At 34.8% G+C, this 16,136-nt stretch overlaps 1 protein-coding gene across 8 annotated transcripts in view; it reads right to left on the reverse strand.

Annotated features, from left to right (window-relative positions):
• AHI1 (Abelson helper integration site 1) overlaps positions 1-16,136 on the reverse strand; it is a 233,237-nt gene that overhangs the window by 173,101 nt on the left and 44,000 nt on the right. For 7 of the 8 annotated variants that reach the window (XR_008380181.1, XR_008380180.1, XM_053591642.1 and 4 more), the window contains exons 9-12: positions 12,277-12,462; positions 10,460-10,606; positions 7,229-7,361; positions 4,716-4,839 (exon numbers count right to left, since the gene is read on the reverse strand). Coding sequence is in view for 6 of the 8 variants with exons in the window: in XM_053591642.1 (XP_053447617.1) it covers positions 4,716-4,839; positions 7,229-7,361; positions 10,460-10,606; positions 12,277-12,462 (590 nt within the window). In the remaining 2 variants the exon portion in view is untranslated. The remainder of the gene's footprint in view (positions 1-4,715; positions 4,840-7,228; positions 7,362-10,459; positions 10,607-12,276; positions 12,463-16,136) is intronic. The other variant, XM_053591645.1, reaches the window with a different exon arrangement.

Genomic DNA, 16,136 nt, shown 5'->3' on the forward strand with positions numbered 1-16,136 from the left:
TCTCTCTGTTGAAACTTTTCAAGCCAGAAGAGGGTGGTCATTGACTTTGACTCTCCTAAAACAAAATAACTTTCAACCCCGGATACTGTATCCAGCTAAACTGAGTTTCATTTATGATGGAGAAATTAAATACTTTAATGACATTCATATGTTGAAGATATTTGCCATAACCAAACCAGCTCTTCAGGATATTCTCAGACCTATCCTCCATAATGACCAGCCCAATCCTATACCACAAAAGTAAACTCACTCAGAAACTTTTGATCAAACTCCAACTTCCACAGTGGCGAAGGAATTAAAAATGTCCACTGGACTTTCGAAAAACTCGATACCCAAAATTTGACCAGACTTATCAATATTCTCCATTAATGTGAACAGCTTAAACTGTCCTCTAAAGAGGCACAGGTTAGCTAACTGGATACAAAAACTCAGGCCAGATATTTGCTGCATACAAGAGTCACATTTTACCTTAAAAGACAAATATAGACTCAGGGTGAAAGGATGGTCATCCACATTTCAGGCAAATGGTAATCAGAAAAAAGCAGGTTTTGCCATTTTATTTTCAGATACAATAGGCTTTAAACCAACAAAAGTAAGGAAGGATAAGAATGGTCACTTCATATTTGTTAAGGGTAATACTCAATATGATGAGATTTCAATTATTAATATCTATACGCCCAACCAGAATGCACCTCAATTTATATGAGAAACTCTAACAGACATGAGCAACTTGATTTCCTCCAGCTCCATAATAGTTGGAGATTTCAACACTCTTTTGGCAGTGTTGGATCGATCCTCCAATAAGAAGCTGAGCAAAGAAATTTTAGATTTAAACCTAACCATCCAACATTTGGATTTAGCAGACATCTACAGAACATTCCATCCCAACAAAACTGAATACACATACTTCTCATCAGCCCACGGAACATACTCCAAAATCGATCACATCTTAGGTCACAAGTCTAATCTCAGTAAACTTAAAGGAATAGAAATTATTCCTTGCATCTTCTCAGACCACCATGGAATAAAAGATGAGCTCAGTAACAACAGGAATCTGCATACTCATACAAAAACATGGAAGTTAAATAGCCTTATGCTGAATGATAGCTGGGTCAGAGATGAGATTAAGAAGGAAATTGCCATATATTTGGAACAAAATTACAATGAAGACATGAATTATCAGAACCTCTGGGATACCACAAAGGCAGTCCTAACAGGGAAATTTATAGCACTGCAAGCCTTCCTAAGAGAACGCAAAGAGAGGAAGTTAACAACCTAATGGGACATCTCAAGCAACTGGAAAAGGAAGAGCATTCCAACCCCAAACCCAGGAGAAGAAATGAAATAACCAAAATTAGAGCAGAATTAAATGAAATTGAAAACAAAAGAATTATACAACAGATCAATAAATCAAAAAGTTGGTTTTTTGAAAAGGTCAATAAAATAGATAAACCTTTGGCTAACCTAACCAGGAAAAAAAGAGTAAAATCTCTAATCTCATCAATCAGAAACTACAAAGACGAAATAACAACAGACTCCTCAGAAATTAAAAAAATCCTTAATGAATATTACAAGACACTTTATTCTCAGAAATATGAAAATCTGAAGGAAACTGACCAATACTTGGAAGCACGTCACCTTCCAAGATTTAGCCAGAATCAAGTGGAAATGTTGAACAGGTTCTGAAATAGCATCAACTATACAAAACCTCCCTAAAAAGAAAAGCCCAGGACCAGATGGCTTCACGTCAGAATTCTACCAAACCTTTAAAGAGGAATTAACACCTATATTACTCAACCTGTTCCAAAATGTAGAAAAAGAAGGAAGACTACCCAACACATTCTATGAAGCAAACATCACCCTGATCCCCAAACCAGGAAAAGACCCAACAAGAAAAGAAAATTATAGACTGATATCACTAATGAATACAGATGCAAAAATATTCAACAAGATCCTAACAAACAGAATCCAGCAGTACATCAAACAAATTATACATCATGATAATTGGTTGGTTTTATCCCAGGGTCTCAAGGCTGGTTCAATACATGTAAATCTGTAAGTATAATTCAGCACATAAACAAATTAAAAAACAAAGACCATACAATTCTCTCAATTGATGCAGAAAAAGGTTTTGATAATATCCAGGATTCCTTCATGATTAGAACACTTAAGAAAATTGGTATAAAGGGACTATTCTTAAACTGATAGAGGCCATCTACAGCAAACCCACAGCCAATATCGTATTGAATGGAATTAAATTGAAATCATTTCCACTCACATCAGGAACCAGATAAGGCTGCCCATTGTCTCCACTGCTCTTTAACATTGTAATGGAAGTTTTAGCCACCGCAATTAGGGAAGAAAAGGCAATCAAGGGTATCCATATAGGGTCAGAAGAGATCAAACTTTTGCTCTTCACAGATGGTATGATTTTATATCTGGAAACACCAAGGATTCTACTACAAAACTCTTAGAAGTAATCAAGGAATACAGCAGCATCTCAGGTTACAAAATCAACAGTCATAAATCAGTACCCTTTATATATACCAACAATAGTCAAGCTGAGAAAACAGTTAAGGACTCTATTCCATTTACAGTAATACCAACGAAGATGACATATTTGGTAGTTTATCTAACAAAGGATGTGAAAGATCTCTATCTTTCAAGAGTATATGTGAAACTTATAAGGCATCCTACAAAAGTATATGTGAAACTTATAAATAAATTTATTGTTCTATAAAGAGAACTATGAAACTCTAAGAAAAGGAATAGCTGAAAATGTTAACAAATGGAAAAACATACCATGCTCATGGCTGGGAACAATCAACATTGTTAAAATGTCCATACTACCCAAAGCAATATATAATTTAAATGCAATCCCTATTAAAGCTTCACTGTCATACTTTAAAGATCTTGGAAAAAATAATACTTTGTTTTATATGGAATCAGAAAAAACCTCAAATAGCCAAAACATTACTCAGCAATAAAAACAAAGTAGGAGGAATCACGCTACCAGACCTCAGACTATACTATAAATCAATAGTGATCAAAACAGCATGGTACTGGCACAAAAACAGAGAAGTAGATGTCTGGAACAGAATAGAGATCTAAGAGATGAATCCAGCTACTTACCGTTATTTGATCTTTGACAAGCCAATTAAAAACATTCAGTGGGGAAAAGATTCCCTATGTAACAAATGGTGCTGGGTGAACTGCTGACAACCTGTAGAAGACTAAAATTGGACCCACACTTTTCACCATTAAGATAGACTCTCACTGGATTAAAGATTTAAGCTTAAGACATGAAACTATAAAAATACTAGAAGAGAGTACAGGGAAAACCCTTGAAGAAATCAGTCTGGGGGAGTTTTTTATGAGAAGGACCCCCTGGGCAATTGAAGCAGCTTCAAAAATACACAACTGGGACCTGATCAAACTAAAAAGCTTCTGCACAGACAAGAACACAGTAAGTAAAGGAAGCAAACAGCCCACAGAATGGAAGAAGATATTTGCAGGTTATGTCTCCGACAAAGGTTTAATAACCAGAATCCACAGATAACTCAAACGTATAAGCAAGAAAAGAACCAGTGATTCCATCACAGGCTGGTCAAGGGACTTGAAGAGAAACTTCTCTGAAGAAGACAGGCGCACGGCCTTCAGACATATGAAAAAATGTTCGTCATCTTTAATCATCAGAGAAATGCAAATCAAAACTACTTTGAGATATCATCTAACTCCAGTAAGATTAGCCCATATCACAAAATCCCAAGACCAGAAATGTTGGCGTGGATGTGGAGAAAAGGGAACACTTCTACACTGCTGGTGGGAATGCAAGTTAATACATTCCTTTTGGAAAGATGTTTGGAGAACACTTAGAAATCTAAAAATAGATCTGCCATTCAATCCTATAATTCCTCTACTAGGCATATACCCAGAAGACCAAAAATCACATCATAACAAAGATATTTGTACCAGAATGTTTATTGCAGCCCAATTCATAATTGCTAAGTCATGGAAAAAGCCCAAGTGCCCATCCATCCACGAATGGATTAATAAATTGTGGTATATGTACACCATGGAATATTACGCAGCCTTAAAGAAAGATGGAGACTTTACCTCTTTCATGTTTACATGGATGGAGCTGGAACATATTCTTCTTAGTTCTTCCATCTCAAGAATGGAAGAAAAATTATCCAATGTACTCAGCCCTACTATGAAACTAATCTATGGCTTTCACATGAAAGCTATAACCCAGTTATAACCCAAGAATAGGGGGAAGAGGGAAAGGGAGGGGAGGAAGGCGGGAGGTGGGCGGAGGGAGGTTGATTGGTGGGATTATACCTGTGGTGCATCTTACAAGGGTACATGTGAAACTTAGTAAATGTAGAATGTAAATGTCTTAACATAATAACTAAGAAAATGCCAGGAAGGGTATGTTAACCAGTGTGATGAAAATGTGTCAAACGGTCTATAAAACCAGTGTATGGTGCCCCATGATCGCATTGATGTATACAGCTATGATTTAATTAAAAAAAAAAGAGTAGTTATTCTCTGAGATTGAAAGCACAGGTGAAAGACAAGCCTTAAAAAAAAAAATCAGTCCCCATACCTCTTTGTTAAGAGAGAGTACAAAGATTACTTATATCATTTTAAAATCCTTTTGCTTTCTTTGATGGTAAACAGCATACACATAAGTACATCTCAAGTATACTCACCTGGCAGTGCCATCAGATGATGATGTAAGAATATAGCGATCATCTTTTGACCAGCAAAGATCATAAATGATATTGAGATGGCCACATAATTCTCTCATGAAACGTCCAGAAGGAATTTCATATACTAATGAAAATATTTATAAATTAGTAGATTCCCAGACACAGGATCCTTAATCTAATAATATACAAATACATAACTTATCACAGTTCAGACAGAAGTTAAGCAATGTCTGTAACAAAATTATAACCAAAGGTATTATCAGTGTAAACAAAATTTCAAAATCTACTTAAGAATAGTTTTTCATTTGCTTTACATAGAATTATATACAAAATCTTAAAATATGCTACAATGATAAATTATTCTCATCCTAAATTTTTCATAATCAATTTATTAATCAAATAAATAATATATACACTGTAATTTACATCAAATATTCTATAATTTGTATGAAATGACATACATACAGTAGGACCTCTGTAATTTTGCCACCCATGGGACGGTAACAAACTGGCCAACATACTGAGGTGGTCAACATAAGAAACTAGATCTACTGTACTGATACGTACAGGTGGTACATGTGTGGTGTATAAAAATGAGGTCAACTTAAGGAGGTGGTCAGTGTAGGGAGGTGGTTAACTATGGAGGTTCTACTGTATTACTTTAATTGAAAATCAATTAAATGCCAACTGGTTTAATTATTTGAAGTAATGAGAAGTTTAAACTGTGCTATTGTTGGGAAAAAATTTAATACTAAAATGACAGAGAAAGTAAGGGAATTAACAGTGACTCCATTTGATAGACAAAGTACTATGGAAAAATTATACATCATATAGACAATGAAATCTAAGGTAACAGAACAAAGTTTCCAAATCTCTACTTCCACCTAGTGGCAAAATCAATTGTCTTTAAAATACTAAGCAGTTCAGAAGAATGGCACTCTCTCCTTAATCTACAATTTTGCTTTCTGTGGTTTCAGTTACCTAAAGTCAACCATGGTCTGAAAATATCAAATGGAAAATTCCAGAAATAAAAAATTCATAAGTTTAAAATTATGCCCCATTCTGAGCAGGGTGATGAAATGTTATATTTTCCTGCCTGAAACACAAATTATCCCTTTGTCAGGAGTTTCTATTTTAAACCCACAATTATAAATATGTTCAAAGATCTAGAAAACAATGTCTAAAGAATTAAAGTGTGAGAATAATTTCTCACCAAAAAAGGAATATCAGTAAAGAGATAGAAATGATTCTAAAAAAGGACTTCAAAAGTATAATAACTGAAATAAATAAGTGAATATTTTATACTTCAAAAGTATAATAACTGAAATAAATAAGTCAGTAGAAGGGTTTAACAGCAGATCTGAATGGAAGAACAAATACTAAACTTGATGATAGGTCAATTTAGATTATCTAGTTTGTGGAACAGAAAGAAAAAGAATGAAGAAAAATAAAAAACATCCCAGATGTATGGGACACCACCAAATATACCAACACAGGGATAATGACGGTACCAGAACAAGAAAGAGAAAGGGGCAAACAGAACATTTGAGGAAATAATGACTGAACACTTACCAAATGTGAAAAACATTAATCTGCACATTCAACAAGTTAAACAGATTACACGCAGACACATCATAACCAAACAGTCAAAAATTAAACATGATTCTGCTATTTTATGAGATTTAAGCAGTTAAGTATATCTAAGCCTATATAGTATTTCAAACTATTTTATTTAGGTACAAAGTAACACATGATTATCATGGGAGTTTTTAAAACACAAATTAGAATGAAAATTCTTTCACTATTCAAAATAAAGAAATCACTATTAATAATCTTAAATAGTGTTCCCCAAGAATCTTTTCCCCCATATATCTAGGTTTTTGGTGAATTTTAAAAACAGCACAGTGGTAATAAAATCACACAGTAATTTTGTATTTTTAAAATACAGAAGTAAGGGAGGGTATAATGCTTCCAAGTTTAGAATACTCCAAATTTAGAATATTAGACAAAAATGTCTAATGCTACAGAAATAATTATTCTTGGCCTCTCTTCTCTGCTGGTTTTCCTACCATAACGAGAAGTTTTCATCTAGGTACTCCTGAGTCAATTTAGAGTGTACAACAAGTTTGGGGTTTTTATAATTCAAATCATCATTGATATCAACTAACCACATCGGACTAAAATTCTCCCTGAGGATTTTAATGTTAATCCTTCATCCTTCTAAACTTCTATATTTAAAATGGCAAATGCTTACAAAAATCCTCCTGCATGTTTTAAAAAATGAATTACTATCTTTTATTTGATCATTCTCATTCTACTATTGAAAAGTTACTATATAGAAAAGTATAAAATTATTATTACTAAAGAACAGTTTCTTTATTTGAAGAAATCTGTTTTCTTTAATTTATTAGTACTGGGGATGACTCAACGTCAGATTTCAATGAATTTTAAAAACCAAAGAATGTCTTCCACACAGGCTATAGTAAGATTAAATAGGTAGAATTATTACTCACAAATAATTGGATATCCATCCCGGCTAGCACAGGCTGCTGCTAATATTCTTCCATTGTGGGAGAAATCAAGACAAAAACATCCTCGTTCTCCTGCATTTAGTGAGAAGAGGTGCTTGTTTGGGATACGGCAAGCCTAAAACACCCACACATTTTAAGAATATAAATTAGAAAATATTAAAATGCAAAGGCCAATTATTAATTTCAGTTACTGTAGTTTTTTAAGCCCCTTTACTGTGATGAAAAGGAAAAGTAAGTAAGTAGGATGAAAAACCATTGAAAATTACATTTTTAAACAGTTCCCATAAAATTTAAAAAATGAATTTGTTCTTCAAGTCTGACTACTACTCAACTCACTTATGAGTAGAAAAATTTCAATAGCTGATATTCTAAAGCTGTCACTGCCACAATGCTTTCATATAGCCACAAAAAAGAACATATGCCGTATCTTTATCCCACGACAGCAACTAGTAAGTCACTTTTGCTAAAGTTACAAACTTGTCTTAAGAACACAAATAAGCTATTGGTTCTAGCACAAGGCCAGGATGTACAAATGTTCATTCTCCCTTAAAATAACTACCTTTTGCAGTTGCCTTCCAAAATTACCTCCTTCATTACCTATTACCAGATGAAACTAAAATTTTGTGGGTATAAGTATCTACTGTAGAAAATACTTCTTTATATATTTATCCCAATTCAACCTCTTCTAACCATCAGCGAGCTTAGTTCTTATATTTATTATTCCAAAAGCTAAAATGAACATACACTGGGCCCTTATATATGCCATGAGTGTTGTACCTTACTACAAATGTCTTTAAGTATCTTCATTACAGCAACCCTAAGAGTAGCTGTTAATAGCTAGGAGTAACCATTATCAGCAATGTATAGCTAATGAGGATTATTCGGAGGGTCAAACCCAGCTTAGAAGGCCTAGACAAAGACTATTATTTCAAAAGCATGATTTTAAGTGCCAGATTTTTAAAAATAGCATCAAGATTTAGCAGTACCTCAGGAGGCAAAATTATGGGCAGTTACTAGGAATGTGACATAGTCAACAGATGTCAATCATGTACCAGACACCATGCTACCTATCTTAATCCAATCACATGATTATAAAAAGGTAGAGAGCTATTAAAAAAAGACAAAAATTGGGTGGCGCTTTATGCTTGTATGCTTTATGGTACAAAACTCTTTGAGAACCTCAAGGTCTATGTTTATGTGGAAATATCTATGAATAATATTAGATTATGAATCATATTAAAAACTGAAATGGAAAAAATTTAAATATATTTTGTACTTAAAAATAACCATATTAAAGCCATTAAATATTAACATAAATAACACCTTTTATGAAAAATAATTACATAAAATGAAATTGCTTTACATTTTTAAAAATCTCTTTAATATCCAGCTTAATAAAAGCTAGATTTTTTTTTCAATAGAAGCATTCCCTCTATTGTGATACCCCCATCTCATTTAGCCTCTGGAAACCTTTAGTGGATACTTGCGAGAGAATAAAATGGAAAAGGACTAATAACATTTCAGAATCATTGTGAAAAGAGATTTACTTCAAGGATACCCTGAAAGGGTCTCTTGACTCTTACAGATCCCCAAACCACACTTGAGAAGCACTGATCTATGAAATTATTTCTATACCTATCTTTCCTTAGACTTCTTTCAGGCATACCTAAAAGTGAATGCTATTATATAACTGCTCTATTCTCACCTAACCTGGAAGGTCCCCAAGGGTATATTCTAAGCGTTATTCTCTCCATTTTATTAAATTTGAAGTATTCTAGCTCCACTAAAATGATTTTAAAATGTATCTGTGAAATTGGCCTCATAAAGAAAGTCAAATGTGATACAAAATACAGAAAATGAAAAATAATAATAAATTCTTACTATTCTTCTATTTTATAAGATATTTATATTAGATATTTGGATAAATTAAGATTTCTGATAAATTTCATCTGGTAATAGACCAGGGGATGGAGAACCTATGGCTTTGGGGTCACATGTGGCCTTATGGATCCCTGAGTGCAGCTTTTTGACTGAATTCAAATTTTAAAGAACAAATCCTTTTAATAACGGGCAACAACAGAGCAAGACTCTGTCACAAAAACAAACAAAAAACTTATGTTTTTTTGTTGACTGCTATTATAATAGCCTGAATTTTGTTCTTCCTCCCCAAATTTATGTTAAAACCCTAACCTCTAATATCTCAAGCTGTAACAGTGCTTGGCAATAAGGTTTTTAAAGAGAAAATTCAATTAAAATGAGGTCATTAGGGTGGCCCCTAGGACTTAAGAATAGGGAGAAATCCCAGGGATATGCGTGTGCAAAGAAAAAACCATGTGAAGAGGCAGCAAAAGGGCCACCTCTGAAACCCAAGAGCTCTCAGAGGAAATCAACCTGTTAGGACGTAATTTCTGCTACACTAAATGCTTGTGTCCTTTCAAAAAATAAAAAGGGGGGGGGAGACCTAATCCCCAGTATAATATTTACAGGTGGGGCCTTGGGAAATAATTAGGTCCCAAAAGTGAAGCTCTCATGAATGGGATTAGTGCCTTTATAAGGAAAGATATGACTAGGAGGCCCAGGCAGACGGATTGCCTGAGCTCAGGAGTTCGAGACCTGCCTGAGCAAGAGCAGGATGCCTTCTCTAAAAATGGCCGGGCATTATAAGCAGATGCCTGTAGTTCCAGCTACTTGGGAGGATGAGGCAAGAGAATCACTTGAGCCTAAGAGTTGGAGGTTGCTGTGAGGTATGACGCCATGGCACTCTACCCAGGGAGACACAGTAAGCCTTTGTCTTAAAAAGGGAAAGGGAAAGGGAAAGGAAAGGAATGATCTTTTTCTACCATGTGGGGACACAGCAAGAAGAAGCTGTCTGCAAATCAGGAAGAGAACCATCACCAGGAACTGAATTGGCTAGCACCTCAATCTTAAGATTTCTCAGCCTACAGAAGTGTGAGAAAAAAGAGTTTGCTTAAGCCATCTAGTCTGTGGTATTTTGTTATAGCAGCCAAGCTAATTAATACAACTGCCCAGGTGCCCAAACAAAGAACCTAAGATAGTCTCTTATAATTTGTAAAATTAATAGAAGACTAATTTATGGTTAAGACCAAGGATGATCAGCATTTTAAATAGTAAACTAGGTATCCTAGGAGCTGTTTATATTTTTAAGGTAATTAGTAAATATCTAAATGAATCCATTATTATCAAACACTTCACCTGCCCTGGCAGTCGGTTCCACTTTATTACTTCCTTTGAATCTTCTAATCCAGGTTCTGAGTCTATTGAACTTGACTCATGGTGTTGTTCACAATACACCGGTTTTTCCTCCTGAAGGGCCATCATAGAGCGGTAAGATGGCTTGATCTAAACATGTACAGAAAATGTAAAAATTTATATATCATATTCACCTTTTTCTCTTTTCCAGGATATATTGCGTTTTTAAAATACTGAAACAAATGATATGAAAATATTTTCAAAATGTAATCCAGAAAAAATTCTTTTATTTGTATATTATTCTAAATAAAATAAAAACCATAGTTCATAAGCAAAAATTCTTTTTTTTTTTTGTAGAGACAGAGTCTCACTTTATGGCCCTCGGTAGAGTGCCGTGGCCTCACACAGCTCACAGCAACCTCCAACTCCTGGGCTTAAGCGATTCTCTTGCCTCAGCCTCCCGAGTAGCTGGGACTACAGGTGCCCGCCACAACGCCCGGCTATTTTTTGGTTGCAGTTTGGCTGGGGCCGGGCTTGAACCCGCCACCCTCGGTATATGGGGCTGGTGCCCTACCGACTGAGCCACAGGCGCCACCCATAAGCAAAAATTCTTAAACACTGGAGAAAGAAAAAGAACCCCAAGGTTACATGAAATGGTTTTAATAATTCTATCCCTTTGTTTCCGCTTCTTCACCAATGAATGTTCCCATTCATTCACCAGATGAATACTATGGCTCTAAAATATTATATAACCTGGCTTTAAAAATCACAAAACTAGTATCATAAAAATCTAAAGTTTGTTAAATTCTCATTCTTTTTTTTTTTTTTTTGTAGAGACAGTTTCACTTTATGGCCCTCGGTAGAGTGCCATGCATCACAGAGCTCACAGCAACCTCCATCTCCTGGGCTTAAGTGATTCTCTTGCCTCAGCTTCCTGAGTAGCTGGGACTACAGGCGCCTGCCACAACGCCCAGCTATTTTTTCGTTGCAGTTCGGCTGGGGCCGGGTTTGAACCCGCCACCCTCGGTATATGGGGCCGGCGCCTTACCGACTGAGCCACAAGCGCCGCCCAAATCCTCATTTCTTAATGATAGATTTAATTCCATTCAAAACAATGCAAATCAACCTTGTGGTCATAGTACATATACTATGGTATATGTGTAAATAACCTAAGAGATTAATGTCTTATAAGAAAGTTTTTCATTTTAAAACTAAATCTTTGCTAAAAATCATTTATAAAATTAATCTATGGAAAACAACAGTGGAAATATTATACATTTGATTATTTGAATATTTATATAATACTCTGTGAAAAATATACCTATAAATCAGGGACCTGTAAACTAAAGCCCACCAAATCTAGACTGTTGCCTGGTTTTGTGAATAAAGTTTTTTTTAGAACACATCTATGTCCATTTGTTTAGTTACTGTACACATATGCCTATGTAGCTACAAAGGCAAAGTTCAGTAGTTGTGACAGTGATCACAGGGCCTGCAAAGCCTAAAATATTTATTATCTGGCTGTTTACAAAAACTATTTGTTAACTTGTGTTTTAAATCAAACTTTATTTTAAATCATAACAAAACATTTTTCTTAACACATAAAACTGCATTTAATACTTAAAATTCATTGAGCATCTTTTAAATATCAGATATTACAGCTTTAATATTACATATATAAAATCTCTGAAGGTACCTTTTTATTCTAAAAATCTATAAAACAATTGTAGAGACCATGTCATTTCAGAAATAAAAAAATATTATACCACCATTTAATTTCAACAACAGAGGTCATGCATTAATATATGCTATTAACTTACACAGTCTGGAACTTTCAGTCCTCTTACAGTTACATACAATGTTGATGGATAACGATTTCTTGGACATTTTGACCACCATTCAAAAACCTCAGTAACATTTGATTGGGATCGAGGCTTAGTAGGTGGGTAATATAGCTGTAAGCGAAGTTTTGAATTGATGTTGGCATTGCCATTGGCTCCCAAAAGCTTAAAATAAGAATTTACATAAAATGTTACCTTCATACAAAATAAATGTATCCAATAAAGCAATCTTTTAAAAGATTAATAAGGGATGCTGAAATTCCTTTTAAGAAGTCAAAATCATGGCTCAGCTCCCATAGCTCAGCAGCTGGGGCACCGGCCACATACACCTGGGCTGGCAGGTTCAAACCCAGCTCAGGGCCTGCCAAAACAACAATGACAACTAAAACAACAACAAAAATAGCTGGGCATTGTGGCGGGTACCTATAGTCCCAGCTACTTGGGAGGCTGAGGCAAGAGAATCGCTAAAGCCCAAGAGTTTGAGGATGCTGCAAGCTGTGATGCCCAGTACCCATGGCACTCTACCCAGGACATCTGTCTCAAAAAAAAAAAAAAAAAAGCCAAAATCATTTTTAGATTATTAACTCATCAAGGTTATTCATTATTATTTTTTCAATAGTTAGTTTAGTATACTTTCTTAAAAAGATCTACTTTGAAAAATCTATTAAACCAAAGAACTTATGTTTGGGCTAAATAAATGGAGAGTCTCATGAGAAAATAAAAAAATCTCACCAACTATGTCATCTAAACCTATTAAACCAATAGGTCCTCATGACCTATTTATTAGTCTTTGTCCACTAGACCATGACACTAAATAGGACATGTCTTTCTAACCTTTGAGTCCTCTACAAATTAGGAGTAGAAAGATAGCTAGATGTCTTTGCAACAGCATAGAGAACATATTTAATAACTGTTACTGACTGACGCAACTTGGAAAGTAAAAAAAGAAGCAGTCAATAAAGACTCTAAGGTAGCACTGTCCAAGAGAACTTCATTTATTTATTTATTTATTTATTTATTTTTGAGACAGAGTCTCACTATGTCACCCTGGGTAGAGTGCCATGGACTCTCACAGCTCACAGCAGCCTCAAACTCTTGGGCTTAAGTGATTCTCTTACCTCAGCCTCCCAAGTAGCTGGGACAGATGACTGCCAACACCAGGCTATTTTTTGTTGTAGTTGTCATTGTTGTTTGGCAGGCCTGTGCTGGGTTCAAACCCGCCAGCCCAGGTGTATGTGACCAGCACCCTAGCCACTGAGTTACAGGTGTGGAGCCCAAGAGATCTTTCTAGGTTAACCAATATAGAATCCACTAGTCACATATGGCTACCTAGTATTTAAAGTGCAGTACTGTAAATGTGGAACTGAATTTTTAATTATATTCAATTTGGTTTGGGGTTTTTTTTAGCCTTCCTGGCATTTTCTTAGTTGTTGTGTTAAGACATTTACATTCTACATTTACTAAGTTTCACATATACCCTTGTAAGATGCACCACAGGTGTAATCCCACCAATCAGCCCCCCTCTGCTCCCCTCCCTCCTCCTCCCCTCCCTTTCTCCCTTCCCCCTATTCTTAGGTTATAACTGGGTTTTAGCTTTCATGTGAAAGCCACAAATTAGTTTCATAATAGGGCTGAGTACATTGGATACTTTTTCTTCCATTCTTGAGATACTTTAATAAGAAGAGTATGTTCCAGCTCCATCCATGTAAACATGAAAGAGGTAAAGTCTCTATCTTTCTTTAAGGCTGCATAATATTCCATGGTGTACATATACCACAATTTATTAATCCATTCGTGGATGGATGGGCACTTGGGCTTTTTCCATGACTTAGCAATTATGAATTGGGCTGCAATAAACATTCTGGTACAAATATCTTTGTTATGATGTGATTTTTGGTCTTCTGGGTATATATGCCTAGTAGAGGAATTATAGGATTGAATGGCAGATCTATTTTTAGATCTCTAAGTGTTCTCAAAACATCTTTCCAAAAGGAATGTATTAATTTGCATTCCCACCAGCAGTGTAGAAGTGTTCCCTTTTCTCCACATCCACGCCAACATCTCTGGTCTTGGGATTTTGTGATATGGACTAATCTTACTAGAGTTAGATGATATCTCAATTCAAATAGCCACATGCAACTTGTGACTACCAAAACAGTATAATTCCAAGCTTAGAAATTTGGGAGACTGGTCAGATGGGTAGAAGTGAGTGAGAATAAGAGATTACATAGAATGTTCATTTTAGGGGAGTGTGAGGTTTCTATGGGTCATCTAAGTTAAAATGTCTTGTAGGTAACTGCATTTACAAATTTTAAGTACTGGTGAGAAAATTTGAGTTCAAAAAAAGCAGATTAAAGATGGAACTATGAGTAGGATTCATATTAAAGATGTAGTTGGGAAAAAAATGAAAGAAACTGAGGGAATGGGATAAAGATAATCAGGAAAGGATGAAAACAAAGGTTTTCTTGGTGAAGAAAACCAAGGCAATGGAGTTTTAAGAGAATGATGTAGTAAATGTACAAATGTGACAAAATAATACTTAAAACATGTTCAATTAATTTTGCCAATAAAAATCATTAGTGATTTGGTTGGAGAAGTTTAATGGCAGAGAGAAAATATAAACTGAATCAACAAGGAAAGAAAGATGGCAAAATACAGCCCATCTTTCCCCCTACCCCTCAAGGAAAGGAAATAAAGACAATGGAGGTTATAAGCTGAGGGAGTAATTAGTGTCAAATGACATAAAGGGGTAAATAACAGTTTCAAAATGAGTAAGACATATTCAGTCATTATATTAGGCACTCCAGACTCTCTTCATAGAGAGAATACTCCTGGAGTATTCCCAAAGCTTAGGATAGTGATTTTAAGTATATATTCCCCAGCTTCTACAGCATACTTCCCATAAGCTGTTTTAATATTCACCAGGTAATCTAGTTCATACCAGTATGTTGCTTAGCAGGAATAAACAACTAAGATCCAGCAAAGACCTTGCTATTGTGGTTATATGTTACATAACGTAAAGCTCAAATAAATAAGACTTTATTACTTTATAGTTTAAAAATATAGCCATATATATATGTTAAAAGAATTAAAAGGGCCTGGAAACTTGAGGCATAGCTGAGAATGAGAATAAAGTCTTATTTGAACTCCTATATTAACTTTACAATTATATGACATTCCTAGAATCAATAATATAGGTAATAAAACATTTAAAATTTTACTTTATTCATGTAATTTTCTCGAAGATGAATTTTATCCTAGTTACTCTTTCTATATCCATTAGTAATTTCCTCTATAGATATTCACCAAACACTTTCTGTGTGCCATCAATATGAAGGAGCTGATCATATTACGAAACAGAAAGTTTCAAGAGAGTGATACATTAAATTCAAAGAGACCTAATAAAATAAGGGCTAAAATTTTTCAAAAAATTTACCAAATATAAGACACTGGTGACTCTGAAAAGGTTACAATCTAACGAAAAAATACATGGTGTTACAAAGGTGAAACGAAGAATATCCTTAGTGAGGGTAGGCATAGGATCAGGGAGAAATCTTGATTGACATTTCTGCCAATGGCATAAGATAATTAAATAGATAAAAATCCATATAATACTTAAAGGTGAGAATGCTATGAAATACGTTACCGTTTCCCAAGGGCAACATAAAGTAAATAATGCAGATCTGCAGAAATCTTAGCATAAATGAAATGCAGTTTCTAATAAAACCACAAGATGGCAATGTTTACTACGTGAAAGTAAACTTTTTGGGTTTTGTTTCATTGGCTTTTTTGCTCTAAATCACTATGGAAAACAATATAGAAAAATGTATTAACAGGTT

This window comes from Nycticebus coucang, chromosome 5, assembly GCF_027406575.1.
Source record: "Nycticebus coucang isolate mNycCou1 chromosome 5, mNycCou1.pri, whole genome shotgun sequence".
Lineage (NCBI taxonomy): Eukaryota > Metazoa > Chordata > Mammalia > Primates > Lorisidae > Nycticebus > Nycticebus coucang.